General features: G+C 38.1%; 1 protein-coding gene across 1 annotated transcript in view; it reads left to right on the top strand.

Moving 5' to 3' along the window:
- Positions 1-26,407, top strand: part of GPC4 (glypican 4) — a 116,335-nt gene that overhangs the window by 82,633 nt on the left and 7,295 nt on the right. The window contains exons 3-4 of the mRNA XM_090264837.1: positions 10,779-11,170; positions 24,377-24,542. Coding sequence (XP_090120963.1) covers positions 10,779-11,170; positions 24,377-24,542 — 558 coding nt within the window. The remainder of the gene's footprint in view (positions 1-10,778; positions 11,171-24,376; positions 24,543-26,407) is intronic.

Genomic DNA, 26,407 nt, shown 5'->3' on the forward strand with positions numbered 1-26,407 from the left:
GATGCCTTTCAAGCCACTGCCCTGGTGCTGGAGCTCAGAGTTAGTGAGTCCGAGTAAGTCAGTGCACAGGCCCTTTAGGAGGAACTGTCAGGGATTCTAGCGGTTTCTGTTTTCTACAGTCTCAATCCCTGCTGGTTTTTCACAGCCAGAAGTTCGGCGGACTTAATATTCATGGCACTGGAATCCTGCACTGTGCTGAGGGGCCTGGTGTGGGGCTGGGTCTCCTTGCTCCTCATATATATCCCTCCTGATTTTTATCCATCACATGTGCATGTGGGACCAGGCCAGTACTAATCTCCATCCCTCCTACCAGTCTGCATGGGTGTGGTTTCCTCTTTAATTCCGTAGTTGTAGGACTTCCATTCAACTTGATATCTTTACTTTTAAGATTTTATTTATTTGTTTTTAGAGCGAGGGGAAGGGAGGGAGAAAGAGAGGGAAAGAAACATCAGTGTATGGAGAGAAACATCCATCAGTTGCATCTCATACACCCACAACTGGGGACCTGGCCTGCAGCCCAAGCATGTGCCCTGACTGGGTGTCGGACTGGCAGCCATTTGACTCTCAGGCTGGTGCTCAATCCACTGAGCCACACCAGCCAGGGCTCAGCTCGATATCTGATCGTTTTGAATGGTGGATCCTCTATAGTTTAGTTATAATTTGATGTGTTTGTGCAAGAAGGTGAGTACTTTGTTGACTTATGCTGTCATCCTGACTGGAAGTTCAAAACTCAAATTTTATTGAACTCTTTAGCTTTACAACATCCTGTTTCTATGTGGCTAATAAATAATATTGAGTATTCATTCATTCTTAGACTTCAATAAAGTTCAATTCTAAACCTTTCACAAGGCAGAGAAGAACTTCAGATATAAGTGCAAATGTTGGTGTGCAGAAATTTTATAGAAACATGTCAAGGGTAGTCCAAGGCTCTTATCATCTCTGTAAAATTGCAGAGGTTGTGGAAAGACATGGTGTTCTCATCCCCACTGCTCAGAGTCTCTGCTGCTCTCTGCTGCTCCCCACTCAGTACTCCACTCTGTTTTTTATTAGACATATCTCCTAGTGTGGATCCCATAGATAGTGACTTCTCTTGTCTGTGAGCCTGATGATATGGCTTTTCTTTCCCCGTCTCACTCTTAGTGGTTCTGTAGCATTACTTGTATGATTTCAATGTGTAGTTTTTAAAAAGCTATACAGTAAGTGTTAACATATGTTTTTTGTTTTTTTTTAAAGGACAGAAAAACAGTTTCTCTTACACTTTACTTTCAGGCTTCACATTCAATAAATGTGTTAACACTGCTTATCAGTTTCAAAACTGGTCAAAAAATGAATGTGAAATGCCAGTTTGTTTCTTCAGGTTTTAATTTAAAACATGGCATAGTCAAAAAGATAGTGAGCACAGATTAATTTTTTTGAAGTAGTTGATGAAATGTGTTCTGGAGATCAGAACAGAGCTGGGATATGTTGTATATTTCCTCAAAGTTAGGTTTTCTAAGACAATTAAATGCTTTTATGGTAAAACCTCAGTTGACTGCTATCCAGCAAACCAATAATCCTCAAATGGGTGCTGCATTTGTTGATCGATTGATTGTTTTAACCCCCAAGGCTTAAGGAAGATGTGGAATGAAATTGTATAGCACCCTCAGGAATTCAAGGGTAGGGTGCTTTCATTATAAATTGTCCAATCCATTATATGTAAAAGCCAAGCCACAGGTTATTGCTGTGAGTGAAAAGAGGAAGTTGGGCAGAGTAACAAGATGGCAGCTGGAGAACCAAGATGGGGGCAGTAAGGCAACACAAAGAACACTTAAGAACGTAATGAGGAAATATCAAAGGGACACATGGAAACCTATGGGGTCAGGCAACTTCAAAGGGGCGTTCCTCCATCTTCAAGATTACAGTATAAATTCAAAGTGTTGACCCTGAGCTCAGGCAACTTCCTCTGTCATCAAAACTCAAGTCATGTTTATGAGATAACACTTTTTTTCTAAGGCAGAAGCAATTACTTTTTTTATAAACTTGCCAATAAAATAAGGCTTCGAGACTTTTAGGACATTAATCTTATTTAAGCAGAAATCATCCATTTTCCCAGTTTTTCATCATTCTGCCTCCATGAGCTACAGTCAGTTCTGGCATTTTGGATCCAGGTACCCTATATTCCTTATCTCAGAAGTCGTTTTTTGTTCTACACGTTTAATTTTCTATTGTCTGCACACCTTGAAAAGACTATAAGCCTATAAATTAGTTTTTAAGTTGTAAATTACACATGTGTGTGCACATGTGTGCCCCCATGCACATAGATTTTCAGATCTGGGTGAAATACAGAACACTCCTTTAGGCAGCAACAAGATTTTCAGGTTTCCCATATTTTAAACCTGTACCTCTGAGTTTAAGGACTCACCTCTTTCCTACACAGTAATCTTATACATCCATATTTTAAGTTAGATGTTCCATACCAGAAATCTACCATCCTGGGCTAGAGACATAGAGCCTGGAAATGGTAGTGACAGAGCTAGCTACTCCCCCTCTTGGCCAGTTTGGGGATTTTTTTTTTTTTTTTTTAAGTAGAATTGCTAATTAACATAGCTGAATCAGTTGTCTCATAAATATGCTAATCAGATACTCAGCTCAGGGACCTTTGAAAGAAATGCTTGGCAAAGGGAATAGAAATAATAGAAGTGGACATAATCCGTGTTTTGGGACCACAACATAAAGACCCACCCTAAAATGTCAAATTTTGTGAGACTTGTTTTTAAAAGAAGCATAGTTATATTGAACAACCCAAATAGATTAAGATGAGAGCTGCCATGTTAAATATATTTCTGAACTACATAATAAAAATGATATAACAACTACGAAGATATATTATTTCTTAACAAATCCCCAGTCAAATTGTTTGCTAGATATTTTGCATCTTAAAAGAAAACTTAAGGAAATAGAGATGTTGTCTGATGCTAGTCCTTTGGGAAAACTTGGTCATTTTAGAAGCAAATGTAGCAACTTTATACTGGAGGCAGAACATACTAAATTGTCACCTTGCTTCTGCTGTGAACTCACAGTGACCTGAGGCAATTAACTGGTCTCAGTTTTCCCATCCATAAAATGAGGGGGTTGAGCTAGATGCTCTCTAAAGACCCTTTTAATTCTAAAAATTCTGTGAATCTTCTGAACATGTGACTATACCAGCTGCTTTAGTGAAAGGTCTTACAAGATGTTAATTAGCTGCCTGTATGGTACCCTCTATTTTCCTTCTATCATTTCTGAACTCTCCACTACTTTTACCGGGTCTTTGAAAACCCTCCCATGAGCCTGAAGCTTGTTAACTTGAATAATAGTAGAAATTTTCTGAATTAGCTTATAATGCACATAAAAGAAATAATTGCCTCTTACAGCTATCTGCATGAGCCAAGTGTAAATCAGAGTGGCCACCCTTTCCTTAAAGCCCCCTTGTTTTCTCTCATTTCACAAAAGCAGGACATGAAGCATTCTTCAGATTTAGCCAGATCTGTGTTTTAATCACTGACTAAAATTTTTCCATAGTTCATATTGGCCATTACTTCAATAGGCCAGTAGGAAAACCAGTGTGGAGCCTCAGTGAGTGGAAGGCATTAGAATTCACTTGTCCAAGAAAGTAATAACATCACTGGGAGTAAGTTGGCCACTCACCTTAAAAGATAAATATATCAAACTAAGTTTAATGGCCATTTGCTAAGCTGGAATTTGTGGAATTTTTCTGACCCCTGATGTTAACTAACTTTTAACTACATAGTTTTATTATTGTCCTTTGCTTGGCCATACTGACTAAGACCACCTGGGTAATTTTCACATTAAACAAGTCTTAAAATAGCTGTGGCCAGTTGGTTCAGTTGGTTGGAGCATTGTCCCCTAAACACCAAAAACATTGCAGGTTCAATCCTTGGTCAGGGCACACACCTAGTTGTGCATTTGAGTCCTGGTCATGGCAGATACTGGTGGCAACCAAGTCAATGGTTCTCTCTCACATCAATGTCTGTCTGTCTCTTCCTCCTTCCCTCCATCCCTTGCTGTCTAAAAATCAATAAAATCATATTCTGGGGTAAGGTTTTTAAAAAAACGTCTTAAAATAAATGTGTTCTAGGAATGTATAGCATGCATACAACATCGGACTGGTTTTCAATCCTCACCTCAGATTTCACTCATTAAGGCATTCTTTTAAAAATTTTTGCTTTTTTTAAACCTCTGCTACAGTGCAGCAGGCAATATTTCACAGGATGATTAGCTAGGACAAAGTGTAGAAAAAGATACGAGGCCTTCTGGACTCCCAGCAAATGCAGTGTTCTTCCAGATCATGCTAATGTTCCTTGATTTTAGTTCGAAAGCACTGCTACTCTTTCCTTTACAATTCTGTTTTCTTTTCCTTCATATGAAGGACACTAAAATGCTGGGTATTTTTGCTAATTCTTTTTATAATCTCTCTGTGTAACTTGATGAGAATGAGCCGATGCCAGCTTACTGTAATCAAATCGAGAGCTCAGACAAAACACACATTTCTGTATTGACAAAGGTTTTCTCCCTTTTGAGTTATCTGAAGTGTGACCAATTGAGGCTCTAGCATTGGCTACTTCATAGGATTGAAAATGCTTGTGCAGTTTCCAGGGAGCTCTGAGCACTTTAACTTTGGGCCACTGCTATTAGCTTTGACTTCTTAGGAAGACATGGCATCAGTGAGAAGCAGCTGATCTGTTTGGAAGCAAGTAAATAAATGGAAGAGCTTTAGCTAAACTTCTTTTATCTACTTTGTTGGTTCATTGCACTTTGAGCCTGGGAGTTGAGAATGTTGTTGTTCATCTCTGCCTACCCTCTTTCTATGTGTATGTCTATGTAGGTAAAGAAAAGGGCTTATTTGATCTAGCACTGACTCCAACTGATTGATTGATAGAATTCCCGAGCCGGTCAGGCCTTTCTTGTTCATTGTCCTTGCCCATCACCATCACTTCCCTCTTGAAAGAATTAGCAGAGCAATAGGAACTCTTGTAATAGATAGAACTCAAACAGGGAGGGTAATACATGGGCTCACCTTTTCTGGCTGTCAGTTTGGCAATGTGCCAGAAATTTTGATTATGTTCATACCCTGTGATTTAGTAATTCTACTTTTAGGTATTTATCTCAAGAAAAGAAAGATCTGCATACAGATATATGTATGGATGTTTATCACAGCAGTGTTTATAAATAAGGAAAATAGGAAATCAGCCTATATGTCTTGTGATGATTACATTATGACCGATCCCTATGGTGTCATAGTATGCAGTTAAAAATTATGTTTCTGAAGAATTTTTAATCACACAGGAAATGCAAACCATACAGTGTTATATGAGAAAAGGGTATAAATACAGTATGATCTCAACCATTTGAACAGTACATTTCTTAGGAAAAAGACAGGAAGAATATTCAATGAACCATTGTTGCTGTCTTGTAATTATGGGAATTTAAGTAATTTATATTTTTCCATACATTTCCATACTTTTCAAATTGCTACAATTTGAATACTTTGTAGGAAAAATTCTATTTTTTAATAAAATGTAAGAAATGATTTGGTTTTTAAAAAGTTTGAATTTTTTCTTAAGTAGCACAATGCTTATTGTAGAAAATTTGGAAAAAGTATTGAAAATGTACTGAAGCCGCTGGCTGGTGTGGCTCAGTTGGTTGGAGTGTCATCCTGTAAATCAGAAGGTCGTGGGTTTGATTCCCCATCAGGGTATGTGCCTGGGTTGTGGGTTCGGTCCCTCTTTAGGATGCAGGTGAGAGGCAGCTTGTGGAAGTTCCTCTCCCTCTCTCTCCCTCCTTTACCTTCTCTTTAAAATAAATGAGCATATCCTTGGGTGGGAATAAAAGGGAAAAAAGAAAGAAAATACAGTGAAGCCTCTAGAAATTAAGTTGAATGAATAGAATAAAGAGAAATAGTTATTTCTGAAAACATGAAGCTATATTTTTTTATTATATAATATTTCTGAAAAATTTGGGTGAGTAAAATTGAAAAGTATATTGAAAAAAAATTATCTTTGGTCCGCAACACTCAACCTATCACCACTGTATTTACATAATCTTTTTCTGTGCACATACATAATACATACAGATACATACAAATTGTAACCATAACTGATTATGGTATTTTGTGTTCTCATTTTTCTCTTAATATTAGATCATGAGCAGATAGTCTGTATCATGAGGTTTGATATGAGGTCATATAATAGATCCACATACAGATTAGTGTACAGAACACTTGCAATAGCTGCTCCAACTTTCTAGCTCACTTAAACATGTCCTCAGCCTTCTCTGGGCACTTCTGAATGACAGGGAGTCTGGGTGTGCTAACGTGAATTGGCGATCTGGTGCTGGAAGGATCCCTAGTAGAAATGGAATGGGGTCTAGTGGAAGGGACCTTACAGTTCTGAGCCTGTGTCCCTGGCCGTGTTATCAAGAGACCGGGGCCATGAGACATAGACATCGTATTTATTCACTAGGAGCTTTAACATGCAAAGTGCTTTAACTAATAAAATTAACCTTGGGAAGTAAGGGCTGTTCCTACTTTGGCAGGATCCCCTTGCATCCTTTGATATGTTAACAGCCCCAAGTGAGGGCTGCAGCTGGCAATTGTCTTGTCAAGTTGCGCTAGGGTGGGGAAGCTAAGACTATAAAACCAGGTTCCTTTGTCTGCTTGGCGCGCACATTCTCCTGGCTATGAGGGTGCGCCTGGCTCTGCAGACTCGTGAATAAAGGCCTCGTTTTACTGCTCAAGTCCTGTGTCCCAGTTTTTATTGTGAGCGTTTCTCACATCATGGTGTATGAACTTCTTAATGTATGACTGGATCTTGTTTGATAATACATTTTGTAGAGGATATTAACATCTATGTTAATTGGGGATGATAGTCTATAATTTTTTCCTTTGTAGTGTCTTTTTCTGGTTTTGGAATAAGGATAATAATGACCTTGTAAGTAGAGCTTAGAAGTCTTCTCTATTGAATTTTTCAGAATAGTTAGAGAAGGAAAGGTGTTCTTCTTTGAATATTTCGTAAAATTAGCCTGTGAATACATCCAGTCTAGCCCTGGCTGGTTTAGCTCAGTGGATTGAGCGTCGGCCTGCGAGCTAAGTGTCGCTGGTTCGATCTTCCAGTCAGGGCACATCAGAGAAGGAAAACTCTGACTCCAAAAAACCTCCGCTGCCTTGCGGCATACCTCTTCAGGGGAAAGGCTAAGGGAGTAAACCCCGACAGAAAATCCGGAGCCGGAGTCCCTAAGGCGGTTGGACGTTGTAGTCAACACCGGCAACTCCTGCGGCGCACCTGAAGCCAAGCTGTATTGACTCCGTCTTTCCCTTGGACCCTTCAGCTGCGAAGAGAGGGGGGGTCTGTTGCATGGGCAACAGCAGACCCTCCATATCACCCTGCCCAGGCTCTGTAGCTTCAGCGTCATCACAAGATGTCGATTCAACATGGGAGGAGACAGATACCATGTCACTCCCGAGTCGGACTGCACAGCCATTCTCGGCGGTGCAGATAGACTCTTAAGAAGCTACACCATCGTCTCTCGAGACGGACGGCTGCCGACGACGACGACGGATGTAGATGCTTTGTTAACTATTCTTCATTAAGTATTTGATCTTCGGTGAAAGGATTGATGGGTATAACTGTGTTTTCTTAACAATGCAAAAATATGATTTGTAGCATTTACAAGGAGGCTGCTTTTCTCAGGAATTTTGTTGATATGATTACTTAATGTTTGCATACCACACCAGGGCTGTGAATTACAGCCTTTACAGTAAGTAAAGAGGAAATTAATCTTTATATGTAAAAGGCAGCTTCCTAATAATGTAAATACAAGGTGATAATTTATAGCACCAAGCAAATGGATTGAATAGAAAGAGCTCCCAATCTCTCAAGGTCATGGGTTAATTCTAGAATGCATTCTAGCTCATTAATCAATGGCCAGTTGATTGTTTATAAAGGAGTAACTAACGGCATTTAATAGCAGAACTGGGGGACTTTTGACCTGTTTCAAGAATTTTGGATGTTTATTTGATGCAAGGCACGTGGCTGGAGATAGAAGTTCCAGGAGTACATGATGTTCTTTTTTTTTAAAGACAGAATATTTAAATAAAGAACTTTTATATGGAAAGTTTTTCCTTTTTACTCTAGTTTTTCTCATGTTAAATTGGTGCTATTGACATTAAGAATAATCACATTTTAGAAATGGAAAATATTTTGAATCCCCTGGCTCACTCTTATACTGAGGTGACTTGGCAAAGAAGGTGGTATGCAAATGAAATATGTGAAGAGGATTGGAGATTGACCCAGTGTTTAATTCTAAATTTTTATTTCCTTAATTATTTTGTCTAATTATTTGCCTTGGTCTTTTTTTATATGTATATGTGATATGTATGATATTGTCTCTTTTAATATACTGTAATGTCAAATCTCTTGCCTGGGTTGATGTTTCTCCATTTCATGTTTTTCCCTCAATAGTCACACCGACCCTCATAGATGTCTGGGACATTTCACAGCATTGGAAGCAAGAGCCATTAAGCATTTCCTTTAGCTAAATTGCTCCCAGTTTTATAAGGCCTTGGGTTTTCTTAACTGATCGCCAGTAGCTTTGGTTTAATTTATGTTCCCCCCAGATGGATAATATTTGACTCTGCCAGGAAAGATTAAAAATCAGCCTTAAAAGATTTTTAAATAATTGTAGACCTAAAGAAACTCTAGAAAGGTGACAATAATATCACCTCATGTATTATAGTGTGCATTTATTGAGCATCTATTGTGTGCCAGGCATCATCCATATGAGGTGAGTTAGTAATAGCTCCATTTTACGGATGAGGCATTGGAGAGTCAGAGATTAAATCTTTTGTCCAATCAAGGTCATAGAGCTCATAAATGAGAGCTCCCATGCTTTTCCCACTATGTCATTGCTCATTCATGAGCCCTAGGAATAGCAGTGGCTTGATATTTAGAGCATGAATTCTTAAGCCTCCAAACTGAAAATTGAAAGGGAAATAAACCCTGATCACAGACACCATATTTCAAATGCTTGTAAACTATTTCCTTTCTGACTGTCTTCTCAGACACCAATAGCGTCACTTACAACAGACCTCCTGCGCAGCATTTTTCATGAATACAAGCAGTTGCTGCAAGGGAGATCTAATTTCCAATTAACTCAGCTTCAGATCGTTGTGGAACTCTGGTTTACGCTGCTGCTGGCTGAGTTCTCTCATAGTCACCATGTGTCTTATAATTGGCTTCAGGCATAATGATTATGAAGGGATGATTGCTAGGTGTGTAAGGACTACACAGTGTTTCTTCAGCAGTTAAGACCTGACTCTAATCCTGAAATTTGAATAATGGGGAAAAAAGTGGAGATGAGTGTTGCAGCGATGAATGAATTTCCTATTGATGGTTGTGGACCGTGACCTGAATATCTTAATTTGTGTTCTGTTCCTCACTGTAGAAGGAAATGTCATAGGAAGAAATGGGGCAGCAGGATGTGACAGAATTATACCACAACATTGGAGAGCTGCTTCTTTGTTAAAAGGAACAGATGCAAAAGTTATTTTCCCTTTTCCTTACAGCAAATTATGCTTTTGTTGATATTGGACATAATTGGTATGGATTTTATAATTTAAATTATGTCTGCCATCTTAAAATGTCTCTGAGGCAAAAAGCACAGGTAAAATAATGTCATTTGATAGGACCCATAAGAATAAGTCTAAGGAGAAATGTACTTAACAGATTAAAATCTTTAACACTTGTGTTGTGGGTATGTGGTGGACAAAAAGTAAATCTGAAATAACCTGGTATTCTTACCATATTTATTCAGTTATTATTCTGTGCTGTTTTATAAATATACCAATTATTTGGTTGAGTCTGTTATACATTTCATCTCATTTCATCTCTGTCTCTCTCTCCGTCTCTGCACCCCCCTAACCCCACACAACCACTGGAAGGAAAAACTTACGATACTATTGTATAAATCCTTTAGGAACTTAAGGTCAAGTAGGGTACCCCAATTTGTACCTAGGGCAAGGGAACACCTAAGAAGTGATTTTCAGGACACTTATGTGCTTGCCTCTTGGGATGTTTCATTATATTTCTTGGCCTCAAGCATTTCCTAGGCACTGTTCTTTTCTTGTCATGTAGATGTAAGCAGAAGAGAAAAAAATTGTTTCCAAGTAAAACAACACCTTTTGAAATACACCTGTCCTGGTGTCAGCTTACACTTAGGCAGTATTAGCATTGGTTTAGATTCTTGCAGCAAAAAGTTCTGGGGAACCTCATGTTATAGACATAATGGACCCATATTTCTAGTTCTTTATTTACCTTGACTGAATGAAAGACAAGAGTGAGTGTGTACATATGTGTGTTTGTTTTGTATTGACTCCTGATAAGTTGTTTGTTTAAAATTTCATTTTTTCCATCTCTGACATATACATGTATGTGACTTTGTGATGTAGATTACTTTTCATTGACAAATGATCAGAAATACCATAGCCACCGAAAGAAACCCACTCTATTTCCAAGCATGTTTTGTGATTTAATTTCATCAGTTTTTGTTTTAAAATTGGCCTGAAAAGCACTTGATTATTTAATTACTGAAAAACCTTTCTTTCTTTCTTTCTTTCTTTCTTTCTTTCTTTCTTTCTTTCTTTCTTTCTTTCTTTCTTTCTTTCTTTCTTTCTTTCCTTCCTTCCTTCCTTCCTTCCTTCCTTCCTTCCTTCCTTCCTTCCTTCCTTTTTTGTTTTGTTTTAGAATTCTTCAAAGAACTACTTGAAAATGCAGAGAAATCCCTGAATGACATGTTTGTGAAGACATATGGCCACTTATACATGCAAAATTCTGAGCTTTTTAAAGATCTCTTCTCAGAGTTGAAGCGCTACTATATGGCGGGAAATGTGAACCTGGAAGAAATGCTAAATGATTTCTGGGCTCGCCTTCTGGAGCGGATGTTCCGCCTGGTGAACTCCCAGTACCACTTCACAGATGAGTATCTGGAATGTGTGAGCAAGTATACCGAGCAGCTGAAGCCCTTTGGAGACGTCCCTCGGAAATTGAAGCTACAGATTACTCGTGCATTTGTAGCAGCTCGTACTTTTGCTCAAGGCTTAGCAGTTGCAAGAGATGTAGTAAGCAAAGTATCTGTGGTAAGTGCTGTTTGAATTCTGTGTTTTTGTTTTATTTTATTTTAAAAGATAGTTTGGGAACAGTAGAAAAATAAATCAGAGAATTCTATTAGCTCAGTAACACTCTCCTTTTCTCTTCAAGTCTTCCTTTTGTCTTCTTTCCCCTACACTTTGTGTTTATACATGGACCTTATATAGTTATAAACAATACTATGATGACCGTCTTTATACATCATTGTCATTCTTTTCAGTGGTTTTTTTGGTAGCTATATTTAGAAGTAGGATATGTGTTCACTTTGGACCCTTAATTTAAAATGGATTTAATTCCTCCATACTCTTTATTTTTTAAGCTTGTATTCCACTTCCTCTCCAGAGAAAGAAAAATATACAGATAGACTCCACATTAGGTTGTTTTGAGTGACAATGTTTGAGTCTACTAGTTACAGTCTAGAAAAGCATTTAACATCATTTACTGCATGTTTACTTGCTATACGGTGTATCTAGAGTCCTTAAGAAAACAGCTTTCTATGACAATTAATGTGGACCACCAACTCTTGACTTACACATGGCTTTGTTTATAGAATTACAGTAGAAAAAATGAAATTGCAATATGTGGGCTCATGCAGATGAAATGAGCCACATTTTCCTAAATTATAGGAATTGGACTACACTCATATTTTTCAGATTGTGTTTTGGAGCCAGCTAAGGAGGTACTTCAAGGGCCTCCCTGAGGAGAGAGGCAAGGGAGATGGGTGTCCTCTAGAGGGTGAGACTCTGCATCTATGACCCTAACTCCTGGCTCCATCAGAGAATCTTTGCTTTCCTCACTTTTATGCTATAGGGTTTTGAGCAAGACTTGAAGGGGGAAAGGTTCTATGGTTCCTTCACTTCCCCAAAACCCCAAGATAAAATTTGAAAATTTCTTGAAGGCCTTTCCATTTATACCCTTCCATCATTCAGTACAAGTGAAGAAATAGAATATACTAGGTCAAAGTTATGGAAAAGCCAAATTTTAGTCTCTTCCTAAAAAGTCTGGAGACTAAAGGATAAGAGCTTCTATTTTTTGTGTAAAATAAAACACATTTTTTATTTTCACCAATAACTTCATTGATTTGGATATTTTGAGTATGTCAGCTATCCCCCACTATTGATTTCTAGTGGGTAGAGGCCAGGGTTGTACTACTAAACATCTCCCAATGCATAAGACAGCCCCACAGTAAAGAATTATTTGGCCAAAATGTCAATATTACCAAGAAACTTCACAAACCACTTTTGACACATTCATTCAATCATAGCACCTTCTCCATACACTGCACAGATCTTTTTTTGCATTTTAGTTGCATTTTCACTTTTCTTGAAATAATAAAGCATAATACACTGAAAATATTGTGTATTTAATTCCATCTTCAATGTTGAAATGGCTGCACAAAAATTCACCAATTTTTATAAGTTCTTTTAATGCACACTGTTATGATAGTTCTCAAAATACAGTCTAACAAAATTGTTCTGAATGAAGTTAAAGACAACTAAGCACTGCTAGACCCATTGTATGGAAAAAACTTAATGAACTTTGGCTAACCCAATACTTGTTTTGAGGACTGGAGGAATGGCCAATAAAAACTGCAGAGCAATGCAAACACTAAAATATCAACCTGATTGTCTATCAGCAAGTTCATTTAGAGTTAACATGATGATTTAATTTATTGTTCAAACTGGAACACTTATTATCTAGATCAGGAGGTGCTTATTAATTATCATACCCAGACAGCCTGTGGTGCTAATTTAATAAGGAATCAGGACTGTCCTGGCCAGGCCAGGATGCATGATCCACCTTAGTTAAGAGGAGAAACTAACATTCACCAAAGTGAAGATAGAGATTCTAAAGGATTCTGTGTTATTAAGAAAAATAAGTGCCCATAGAATATTTTATATTAAAATTGGTTGATAAGGATCCATTAGTTGGTTACATTCATTATTATAGTCTTATTGTTCTCTCATCTCTGGACCAGTTGGAAACAATGCTTCCCAGCATGTTTTTGTTCACTTTTTTTCTTCCTGATATTTCCATTATAAATTTCAAAACATCATTGGGGCATGTGGGAGTGGGAAGGGAGCAAGTGGGGAGATGGTTGTTACAATTGAAGGAATAAGCTGTTCCTGAACTTCTGCCAACCTCAGCAACCATTATGAATCTTGGAGATACCCACGTCAGAGTCCTTCAACAAAGGCATCATTAACCCAAATCAAAGTTATTTACAATACAGATCACCTAACATTTTCCCTCCTGCAACAATTTCTTGTGTTCATCCTAAGCTGAATGGATGGAAAGGTGCTGTGTGTGGTTTGCATGTCTGTGTGTATGTGCAGGAAAAGCAAGGGGAAGAAAGCCCTTTGCAAGTGTTTGATTATTTGTGGTTTATTTATATTAACCACCCACCTTCCTTTGAGTTGACCCTTAGGAAGGACTAGGCAGCTGGCTCAAGACTGTCTTGTTAGCCTTATTTTGCAAGGTTGGAACCCCTTAGGAAACTGACATTCCAGAAAACCCAAGTTGGGGTGGAGGGTGGTTGATGAAACAGTTTAGAGACAACTCAGTGCAGGTTAAAAGATTGAGGGGTGGAAAGCTTGCCCATCTCCATATCTTCCCACTTCCCCAAAGGTTAGAAATAAGCAGTTGTGGCTTTCTTGTGTTGCATTCTTCTTGACATGGTTCTCAAAATTAACTGTGGACAATCACTAAGATAGACTTTTTTAAAAAATATGTTTTATTGATTATACTGTTACAGTTGTCCCAATTTCCATTCCCTCTGCTCCCCTCCACCTGGTGGCCCCCCTCCCTCCAGTTGTCCCCCCCTTTTAGTCCATGTCCATTGGTTGTGCATATAGTTCTTCTCAACCTCTTCCTGTCTACTCCACTCCCTCCTACTATGCTTAATTCCTGTACCATCTCCCTCCCTCTCCCCTTCCCCCTCCCAGCTGACCTCCCCCCAGTATGTTCCCCATACCTATAGTTCTTTTTCCACTCTCGTTGCCTATTTAGTTTCCCTTGTTTCAATTCCCTGGCTTCTGTTGTTGGTTCTTGTGATGCAGTTTTCATTTTAATGTTCATAGTTTTGATCCTCCTTCTTCTAAACCAGTCCCTTTAACATCTCATATAACAGTGGTTTGGATCTAATGAACTCCTTCAGTTTTACTTTGTCCTGGAAGCACTTTCTCTGCCCTTCTATTCTGAATGACAGCTTCGCTGGATAGAGTATTTGTGGTTGTAGGTTTTTGATTTTCATTACTTTGAATATTTTTTACCAGTCCCTTCTTGCCTGTAGGGTCTCCCTTGAGAAGTCAGCTGATAATCTAACTGGGACCCCTTTGTACATGAATTTTTTTCTTCTCTCTTGCTGCTTTTAAGATTCTTTATCTTTAATTTTTGACATTTTGATGATAATGTGTCTTGGTGTGGTCCTCCCTGGGTCCAGTTTTTCTCGAACTCTCTGTGCTTCCTGGACCTGTAAGTCTATTTCCTTCCCCAAGTTTGGGAAGTTCTGCTTTATTATATTTTCACTTAATTTTTCAATTTCTAGTTCTTCTTCACCTTCTGGCAATCCTATAATTTGTATGTTCGATCTCTTATAGCTGTCCCAGAGGTTTCTGAACCTCTTCTCACTTTCCTTGATTTCTGTTTCCTCTTTCCACACTGGTTGACTGTTTGTTCCTTCCCTATGTTCCAGTTTGTTGATTTGATCTCTGGATTTTATTTCCTCACCACTTGTCTCGTATGCGTTTTTGTTTTTTTAAGTATGAGTGGCTTTTAGCCCTTTCTCTTCTTGTTTCAAATCTTTTGTTAATTCTGTAAGCCACCTAATAGCTACAGCTCTGAATTGATCCTCTGAAAGGTTTCTTATTTGTTCATCTGTCAGATTCTTCATCTGTTGCCTGGTGAGCTGCGTCACTGGGATTTCTATAGTTGTCTGCCTCATTTTGACAGATTTGTGTTTTGCTTTGCTTCTGAGACAGGCTATAGGGGGCGGAGCCTGTGTACTTGTCACAACTTGGCGACCGGGCGGCGATCCGCAACCTGTTTTGCGGTGCTGTGGCGCTTTGTGTGGAGGCGGGGGTCCAAGATGGATTCGTGCTATTATTCTCTGCTGGGAGACGGGATCTGTCCTCTCGCCCTCTGGGCCTCACCATCCGAGACAAAGCATTTCCCAGCGGTGGGGTTGGGAGCTGCTAGGGCTTGACTGCAGCTGGGATTGCTCTCCCTGCGGCTATCCCTGGTGCTACTGCAAACAGCACCACGCACTTTCGCTCTTCCTACCTGTCTGAGGAGCCCCACTGGTTTATAACTTCGTATGTTGGGCTTCCGTGTAGTTTTATTTTCTGGAATTTCTAGTTATCTTTTGTTTTGAGGTAGTTGTATTCCTGTCTAGTTGTAGAAGGAGACTGAGCGTGTCAGTCTAAGCCTCCATCTTGGCCAGAAGTCGACTTTTTTTTTTTTTTTTAAGTTTCCTCCACCCTTACCTATGCAATAAAGGGTATGTGACCCAAAATGAAAGTCACCATCAATTTCTGATAGTCCTTTTGGTATGATTTTTTTTAAAGCAGGAAATAGATTTCTTGTGTAACTTCATATTGTTGAGTTGTTTGAGAAAGTTACTTTCTAAATGTAATTAATATTTTTAGAATTGATCTGTATTCTGATTCATTGTATTTTCATATCTGCCTGAGAAATATTGCATAGTTATGAGAATACAATGAATACAAGCTATAGAGTTTATTTACTTTGAATAAATGTTGCTTGTCAGTTGTTTAGTTGACAGTGTTTTATGACTGCTTTAGATGTTGTAATTGGAAATTTTAAAAAATATTTTTCTTCACTACTGACTTTCTTCTAGACTTACGGACTGACTTGAAATCAAACTCTTCAACTAAGTTGGGTTATCAAAATTATACAACAATAAGCTCTGACCTATATGGCTCAGTTGTTTGGGCATGGCCCTGCAAAGCAAAAGGTCAGTGGTTTGATTACAGATCAGGGCACATGCCTGGGTTCTGGGCCAGGGTCCCCCATTGGGGTGTATGTGAGAGGCAATTTTTCTCTCCTGTATATCAATGTGTTTCTCCCTCTCTTCCCTTCTCTCTAAAAATAAATAAATAAAATCTTTTAAAAATTTACAGAATAATGACATTCAGGAATCACAGTAGCTTTTTTCTGTTTGTTTTTATTTTTCCCCTTTTTAAAATTGTTGTTCTTTTACAGTTGTCCCAATCTGTGCCCCCTCTTTTTGCTCTGCCCTTCCCTGCCTACCTCACCTGCTACCACAGTCAGTTCCCACCCTATTGTCCATGTCCATGGATCATTTATACTAGTTCCTTGAGTAAACCCTCCCCCTTCTTTCCCCCCTTCCCTCCCTGCCCGCTCCCCCCTGGTCACTGTCAGTCTGCTCCTTGTTTCCATGCCTCTGGTTTAATTTTGCTCATTTGTTTGTTTTGTTCATTAGGTTCCTTTTATAGGTGAGATATAGACCAGGCAGTGAAAGACAAATACCACATCAGCTTTTAAATGTGCTAAAACACACAGAAAAAAAGGAAAAAAGATATATTTCTGTTTTGAAGAACCATGCAAAGAATACTTGCACATTTGAAAAATATTTTTACATTAATTTTTGGAGTATGCCTACCAGTTAAATAGAATTTTAAAATTTTTGGTTGTTGTTTTTGTTTTTACTTACTTATTTTAGAATTTATGGTGATGGGAGGAAACAAATTTAAATTTTTAAAAATTTATTGGGGTGATATTGGTTAATACAATTATATAGGTTTCAAGTGTACCATTGTATAATATATCATCTACATATTGTATTGTGTATTCAACACCCCAGGTTGAGTCTCCTTCCATCACCATTTATCCCCCCTTTACCCCCTCGTACCTCCCCTCACCCCTCTTTCTCTCTGGTAATCATCATACTGTTGCCTGTCTATGAGGGTTTTTTTATTTTTTTATTTTTTAAATTTAAGGTATAGTGGTATGGGGAAGACAATAACTGATCTGTCTGTCAAAAACATATATCAAATTGAACATGTTGAAAAATCTGCATTTGATTAATAAAAGAAGTAAGCTTTTCTACCAGTTTGGGTACCCAAGCAATATATATATTTTTTAAATATGGATTCCCACTCTTGCCAACTGCTGTCCCAAATGTAGTTTGCAGGTGAAACTAGAGCAGCCTAAGAGAGAAACATTCCTTCTTTTGGTGTCCAATAGAATTAATTACCTTACGTCTGAAAAAGACCTTTCAGAGTAGAGAATGTATTTCCTAATTAAAGAGAGCCACCTCACCTACTTCATATATAAAAAGGTGTTCAATTGCAAATACGAAAAGCTATCACTTTCTTTGGACTAGTAATTGCATACTTAATTCAAAGGTGTTCCCTTTTCTCTTTCTGAGTGTATGCCCTGCTTTTCCAGTTCACTTTTGCAACAAAAGGGTTGCAGAGATATATTGAATAATGATTTGATTATCACTAAGCTTTAAAAAAAATCCTCACCAGAGGATATGTTTTTATTGATTTTTAAGGAGGGAGAGGGGGGAGGAATGAGAGAGAGATTGGTTGCCTCCCGGATGTGCCTTAACTGGGGAACGAACCCACAACCTAGGTATGTACCCTAACTGGGAATCTGACCCATAATCTTTTAGTTTATGAAATGACACTTCAACTAATTGAGCCACCCCACCAGGGCTGATTATCACTAAGCTTTTTTTTTCCTTCAGATAATTTACTATGCTTATTTTGAAAGTCCTTAGACATTAATAGATACTATTTCTTTCTGTATAATTTTTTTCTTCTGTGTAATTGATTATGCCATTATATTATGATTAAGCCTTTTAAAGGCCATTAGTACCAGAAAGCTTAACTTGCCTCAACAGAAAGTCACTTCTCAGTTGAAGTACACTTGTCTTGCTTCAGTTTTTCTGGGCCCAAAACATCCAGTGATTTCAGCTTACTCCATTGAGTTTTACAATTCTATACAGAAGTCCCTTTACTTAGCAATAGATGGTTCACTAATAAATACCTGGTGCTATGCATCCTTGTACTGTTTATTCCATCCTTACTTATCATGGTTCGTGATACATTTCTTATTTACATGCTTGCAGCAGCAGTTTTGCCTGAAAGGGTAGAGTCTGTTGTGGTCTTTCAAAAACCCACAAGTGGTTACATGCACCATAAATGTTAATAGATCATATACCAGAGAGTTGCATTCTCATGGTTTCAATTAACACTGACATAATGGAACTATGTCTACACCTGCACCCCAAACTATAGAGACTATAATTAGAAATTGGTACCTTACCATTGTGATGTCTAAATGACTCTCCTGCCTTGAAAACAGTTTCCCTTGATCCACCCTCATTTCTATCTATTCACAATGCCCAACACCTACAAGAGTGCTACATGAATTATTTTGCCACTTCCCTGAATCACTATAAATACCAATTTTATAAGTGGTTAATATAAGACAATTTTAGGAAACAAAATGTATATTGTTATTCAATCATTAATATTCTTTTTCACTTGCAACCTAAGAACTGGAATTGCAGGAAGAAAGAGGAACTCTCCCAAAAGTGGGGGTGGAGATGGTGATGGCGGGAGTGTGGAAAGTGTCAAGAAGTGAATAAATTGAGATTATGTACTATCCAAACAAATAGAGCATTCTACAAGGGGGCTTAATGCAATGATGCTTTGACTTCTAGTCATAAGTGAGTCTTAATAATTTAAATCAAAAAGACAAACTTTCAAGTATTTATGCATTTTTAATTTTAACTACAATGTATCTACAGACATTCTTTAATGAATCCTGACTTATTTCATGCATTTTGTTATGTTTTTAACATTCTGTCATTACAGAAATAGTAGGAGCATCTCATCCTCCTTTCTTTGTGTGTGTATTGACTTTAAAACTTGTTAGGAAATTGTTAAATAAACTCCTCACATTTCACTACATGTTTGGGTTCCCTATCTCTTTCTTGGACCATAATTTTGGCAATTATTTCCTGTTATTTTTATTGGGTGCTTATGTTACCAAGGAACAGATAAGATCTAGACCTTTTCTGTTTGTTTGGCTGTGCAGGGGAAAAAAATGTTGCATCTAATGTATGTTACGGACTGAAATAAACTAAAAGGAAATGTATTTTTAACTTTAGTGCAGCATGTTGACTGGGAATCTAAATGGTCACCTCTTGGTTCACAGGCCAGCAGTCAATCCACTGTGCCACACCAGCCAGGGCAGTAATGAGTATTTTTTAAAGTCTTAATAAGTTAAAAAGGAAATAAGGATTCTTTCCCTAACAGACTTTTACCATGAAACATAGACCAGCTCCTAAAATCTAGAATTATCTTAACATGTTTAGAAAGATCTTGGTAAGCCTTGATGGATTTTATAAGGCCTGAAAGTGAGCTATTAATAATATTGTAATTATAGGTAAGTAACAGATGGATTTTGTTAATGTAGAAGTATTGAGTCCAGATAATGGTCCCTTTCTATTGTACTGCCTTCCAAAAACTAAACAAATCAGAACACCTCATTCTTACATAAATAATGTCAAAACCTTTTTCTTGCATAAATAATACCCCAGTCCTAGTAGAAATGGGTAATCACTGCTATGTTTAGCTAAAATTCTTTCAAAATGTTAAAAAATTGGTAAAATATGTTATTATTCTGTTTTGTTTGTTCAAGTGAAATCTTTTCTTTCCATGTTGAGCCTTTGACTTCTTTGTGAGCCAGGTTTGTTGAGTGACATATCTATATATATTTGTGTATATATGCCTGTCTATGCCTGTATTTGTGCTTTTATCACCCCTGTAGCATATTGAACCATTTGAAAGATATAGCATTGGCTGAATAAGTCATTATTGTTTACTATTAAACAATATGAACTCTCATTGAAGTATCCAGTCACTATTGTTTTACATAGAACAATTGCATCCTAACTTACTCTCCAGCATAAAGACTGTGATTCATTTAGTCAGTCAATTTGAAAACCACAGATTCTTACTAGAAAACATCTAGCCTCATAGCTGAGTGTTCACTTCACTGTATGTGCATACCCTGTACTAGGTCTAGGAGCTATGGGAAAGGACTAGCTCCATGGCCTTCCCTCAAGGTTCCTGTAGTCTGTCCCTGAAAAGAGACCATTCAGATAACCATCAAGGGAGTCCAGTGTACTTGAGCTAGAACCAAACTGTCTGGGTTCAAATCTTGGCTTTTTATTGGAAGATATGGTGTGAGCACCTTAATCTTTTTGGAACTCTGCTTCCTCATCTGTGACATGAAATGATGAACGCATCTCATAGAATTTTTTAAGGTTTTAAATGAGTTAAAACATGTAAATGACTTAGAACAGAACCTGGCACATAGTAACTACTCTCTTAAGTATATCGTATAAATGAATGAAGTCTAATAAAAGCTATCAGTACACAAGTTATTCTGACAAAGAACAAACTATTTACTCTTGAACCTTGACATCAAGAATTTCATGATCATGAAACCATAACAATTAAAGAAGCATTTTCTCTCTGAGAGCATTAATTCATTCTTTGTGTTTGTGGTTCAAAGGGAGAAGGGAGGAGTGTGTAGTTTCCCTTTTCCTGTTCTTTCCCAATATCATTTTGAGAAATTATTTAATATCTGAGAGGTCTGAAAAATGTGACTTTTATAAAAACAATTATAACCCTATTTGACTCCTACCCCAGCCCCAAGGGTTCTGGAGGTCCCTGACATCTGGGTTCAACTGATCCTTCAAAACAAAAGAAAAATTTTCAAATGCTAATCAAGAACTGTGACCCAAAGGAGCAACCAGCTTGATTACTTTCAATGGCATGACATGCCACAGAGAATCAGTACATAACTGAGGATTATAGTAAAGCTTTGGAGTATGGTTACCCTTTTGTTAATCCCCATGGGGCATGATCTACCACATGCCGTTGGGTCTTCTGGAATAAAAGTACTGCCATACATTGCTTCTTACCAAGAAGAAAATACGGGCAGCCATTTTGTTTATCCACTGGGGTAGCCCAGAGCCACAACATAGAGCTGGTCTTTGGCACTTTAGGTTTACCATCCTGAGCTTGGGCAGGTTGGCAGGAGTACGGACCCAATGCCTGAAGAGTGGTCACATTCTTGGCTTTTTCTCTCGTTTCCTGACTGTTTTTATAACTTATACTAGTGCCTCATCACACATGAGGGGTTTATTACCCAGATTCTGAATTCCCTTCATGTAAAATACTGCATGGTGGTCTGATTAGTGCTTGTGAGACACAAGACAGATTTTCTCCAACTTCGGTATATCATAGGTCTTTTTTCGTCCCAGTGTTCTTATGACTTCCCCATGTCTCTTCTCAGTTCTGGTATTATTTAGTGTTCCCATAGCATGTTAGAGCTGAGTTCCTTGTGATCATTTTTAGTAGTTACACAACAAATCATGTGCAGAGCATGAGCCAGTAGTTAGCCAAAGAATGAACTGGAAAATCTCCGCCAAACCCAGCTCATAATCTTTATTTAATAAAACTCTACTATGTTATTTAGTGTGGTCTCTGTTTTTAGAACTTGAGCCATCAACCTGTTTTAGGAGAAGGTACTACAAGATCTACTGCATAAGTGACTTAAACTTATAAGAATACAATGGACTGCTTCCTATAGTTAAAAAAGAAAAAGAATGCGAAAGAACTTATTTGAAAAAATATTTCTCAAATGTAACTGTTGAATTTTAAATTTTCACTTATTTCCTCAAGGCCTATACTATTTTGGAATTTCTTGTATTTTCTATAACAAATTACATATTCTAAAATAGAAATTCCTACTTGCCTTGTTAGCTAATCACAAATGCATTCCAGAATAACCCCTGACACATATTAAGTGCTCAATAACTATTTGTTGACACTTTAGCCTTCTACATTTCTTCTTACTAGGGTATTGTTTCCTCTTAAGCATAATATTCAACAAGTGCCATGTGCTATTGTATGATTTTTTATAGGCATTTACATAATAAATCTTTACGTCTAAAATTCAGGCATTTAGCAGTCTCACCAATGTGGAATCTATCTAAAATAAAGAAACTGTTGCCTACTACTGTAGTTTAAAATATTCTGTTTAAGAAGGCAGGGTAACATACATCTGGGAAATCTTGTCATTACAAAGGTTTGACAAGGTGCAATTCTAAAATCCAGTGTATCAGAGTGGCTGTCAGCAAGTTGATTAATCTCTATGGCTTTGGTTTCCTTACCTTTAAATGTGAGAGCTGTACCCAGTAAACTCTTAAGGCCCCTTCCAACTCTAAGACTTCTATGATCCTATGATTTTTCAGCCGCCTCCTCTTTCCAGGCCTTTTTGCTCACCTGTAAAATGAGAGAGTGGACAAGTATCAAAGTCCTAACTATAGGTGACTTATTTAAAGGAATGAACTTACAGCTATCCAGAAAGGTCAGCTCTCTAGAATGACCATTCCTCAAGGGTATTGGTTAGTCAAGATATTAATGGACAGTAATATATAGTCAAAGGGACTAACTGAGTGCTTAGGAAAACATTTGAGACTGGTTAAAATTGTGGAAAAATCCTGCCTATTCATAGGGAATGTTGACTTCTGTGTGTATAATTACCATCTTTTTGGATGTTACCATCTTGTATGTTTTCCTCCTCCATTTTAGGTTAGAGTTCTGTTTGAGATAAGAGGGGCTTTGTGTGTGCATCACATTGGAGCCTAACAGTGTTAAGTTCTTGTCCTGACAGTACTAGTCACCCTGTTCCCGTTCTTCAGGGCACTGTTGATAAGTGGTATCCAAGTCACAACCAGAGCAGGTGAAGTGCACTGTTGGACTGCCCTGCATCCCAGCATCTGTTCCCTTCAGTGGTATCTGCTTTCAAAAGTCTGTGTTTGCAGAACTGGCTGGTACTGATAGAGAGGAATGCACTAATCCTTTGATACCGACTCCAAAAGAGGAGGGTGGAGCAAAGAGAGGGAGAACATTTGGTTAGCTGCCAGTGTGTGATAACTAGCCATGATCCTTTCTAAGCATTGATGGAAATGAGTAAAAAGATGGTATCAGCAATTCTATATCCAAGACAATTTTACCTGGTGGAAGTAGGAAGAGGAAACTAAGGCTCATTTCTCTGCAGAGGATGCCCAGCACAGTCTGGTTTAGTATTGCTTTTATTCTAGCTGCTTTCCTTGTTCATGAACTTTTAGCAGCCCTGTCATATGTTGTCTCGTTTCTGCCTAGTGTTAAAGCCCCTTTAAATTCTGTCCATGCACACACTCCTTCCTGTGCAGCCAACCTTATTTTCCACAATTCCTCAACCCCATTCTAAGATGCCACGATTTACTTGGTACATTCCCTTGCAGCTTTTGTTCATTTAATTCTTTCTAACCGCATGTTCTTCCTGATCACTTAAATCCAACCACTTCTTCAAAAGTTAACAAATTCCACGTCTTTTCATCAGGTGTTCCCTGAGGACTCTGCTTTACTGCTCCCAAGCCTTGGAAGGCCCTCACATAACCCCATGTTTAAATGTATTTATTTTCTTCCCTGTAGAATACATTAATCATGTCTCCTGCACAGCTGTAGGCATAGAATGGAGTACATGCTAAGTACCCTACTAAACCTTGATTGGAGGGGTTAAGTTTCAAACACAATCTGTGTTCAGTGTTTTGGTTTCTTTTTTTTTGTTGTTGTTTTTTAAGAAAGATGTGCTTGTGTTCCAACCTGGCAAGGCAAACACAGTGACGGCAGAGGCCATAGGCTGCCATGCATGATGAGTTGGTAAAGGTAGCTTCTACTACTGCGTCTCATGGATGATCCTGGAAAGTTATTTGTAGGGCTTTGAAATAATTCAGTAATTTAACATGAGTAAGAGTGAGTGCGCATGTCAGAGAGAAGCAGAGGTTGAAAGACATGGAGGAGGAATGAGAGTTTACAGGGCGGGAGATACATGGATCCTGGTTATTTAAGGTAGTACAAGTTCATTCCCATCCCCTCCCTTCCGAGCACACACCTTTTTATCTAATCTTGCTCTGTTTCACCTCTTCAGGAAGCAAGCCAGGCCAGCTAAATGTGATCCATTGCAGTGCATTCTTAAGTTAAATTCATGGCCAAGCCTTCAAGGTCAGTTTGATAGACTTGCAATTTCTGTATCTATCTTTGCATCCCCAACACTGTCTCTTTCTTGTCCCAAATTAGGTAAATCCCACATCCCAGTGTACCCATGCCTTGTTGAAGATGATTTACTGCTCCCACTGCCAGGGTCTAGTGACTGTGAAGCCATGTTACAACTACTGCTCGAACATCATGAGAGGCTGTTTGGCCAACCAAGGAGAGCTTGATGTTGAGTGGAACAGTTTCATAGGTGAGCAAGCAATTAATGTTTTTCTATCACTGAAAGTAGCTCAGCTTCCTGCCACAAGGAATATTGTAATTATCAGGTATGGAATTTCTATTTGGTATTTAATGTTTGCTAGTATTCTTACTGTACTCAAAGTTCATAGCATTCTACAGGTAAACATTGTCTTGAACTAATGGTGGCATTTCTGAAAACAATAGACATAGTGAATACCACATTTTAATAATGATAATGTAACTTCTTGACATTTCCCCTCTACAGGTCAGTTGTAGTTATGCATCAGAGGCTTGTATCTATGTGCTGCAGAAGGGACTTTTAAAGTGTTATGTCTGTTACACTGCAACCAAATCTTCTGCAAACTGGCCAGATACCCATTTGCATTAGGTGAAATCTGACTGTAGATATTTACAGATTCTCTTTCTGTAGAGAATTTAACAATAACAGACTGCTCTGGTGAGAATGGAAAAACTTTTTCCCTGTGATAATTTTAGAGGTAAATATTTGTGCATACACTTAAAACCTACAAAATCATTACTGGAACCCAGACAGCAATGGAAGTCAAGTGGCCAGTTTCTGAGAGGGTTAATTATGATTTGTGGGGAAGGACGAATTAGTGAAGATTTAATGTCCAGTCATCAAGTCCCATGATGCCAAACTAATGCACATGTTAGCCCTGAAACATCAGTGTTGAAGCTAATAATGCCGACGGTCTAGTGAGGCCACACACACATGCCAATAGCTCACACAAACAAACTCAGATTCCCCCCACATCCCTCAGTCACATTTGCATAATTGCAGAATTTGAGTGTCTTTGTAAGCACCTATTTTTCACTTATTTGTCCACATCATGGGAACATGTATGCAATTTGCTGGCTTTTTTTTTTTTTTTTGGTGGGGGAATTGGCAGGGAATTCTTTTTAGTCTGCATGAGAGCTAATTACCATATTAACTCTGTTTGAAAGTGCATCAATAAATTGGCTCCAACAGATTCTTGAGAACACTGACACAGGAAAAAAAAAGATGTGAATATTAAGCACTTTAGCACAATTGTAGCTTAAATAGCTCAAAGCTAGAAGACCTGAAAAAAATCTTTTATACACAGAAAAGCAGAATCCCATGAAAGGGAAGGCGTAAGACCAGCAAAGACATAGACGCACAAATGGCACATCATGCCCAGAATGAAGCCATGGGAGAGAGTGTTGCTTTAAAATATTTCCCATGGAAATAAAAGGCCATGGCATTTGCAGATCTAAAGTTGATGTTTTTTCTTTCTCTTTTTTGATCCCACGCTAACCCCACACCCAAATGTCAAGTTTGCAGTTTATTTTTGCTAAATTTATTTTTTTTAGTGGCTTAGCCTTTTCACTTCACCCTATAACTGGTAGTGCACTAGTGCTCTGGGCAAAGGAGTACAATTTACCACATGGTACCAAAGAAATGTATGGTGATAGGGATCTAGTGTTGTTAAGTTTTCTACAGACACATCAGGAATAAGATGCAGAGAGGCATGCCCCTTGTACTAGTCTATTTTCTAATTCTGGCCAAAACTGTAACTAATATCCTTGTATTAAAATAAAACCTAAACATATTTTCCCCAAGAGTTTGCAGGGCCATCCATATCAAATCAAAACCGTACTCAGCTTGCTTAGTGAATGTTTTCAGTGAGGTGCCCTAAAACAAGGAGGATTGAGTTGCTGTTGTTCTTGTGTGTTTTAAAACTTAAATTTGTTATCATTCAAGAAGTAAAATTCAACCCAAGTGGAGATTGATAGATTTCTGAATCAGTTTTCCTTAGTTATTTTAAATGATACTTTTTTGGAGGGTTGAGGTGTATAATTGTATCTAAACTTCATGTTTAATGGGTCTTTTTA

Source organism: Furipterus horrens, unplaced genomic scaffold (genome assembly GCF_987537825.1).
Source record: "Furipterus horrens unplaced genomic scaffold, mFurHor1.1.pri manual_scaffold_17, whole genome shotgun sequence".
Lineage (NCBI taxonomy): Eukaryota > Metazoa > Chordata > Mammalia > Chiroptera > Furipteridae > Furipterus > Furipterus horrens.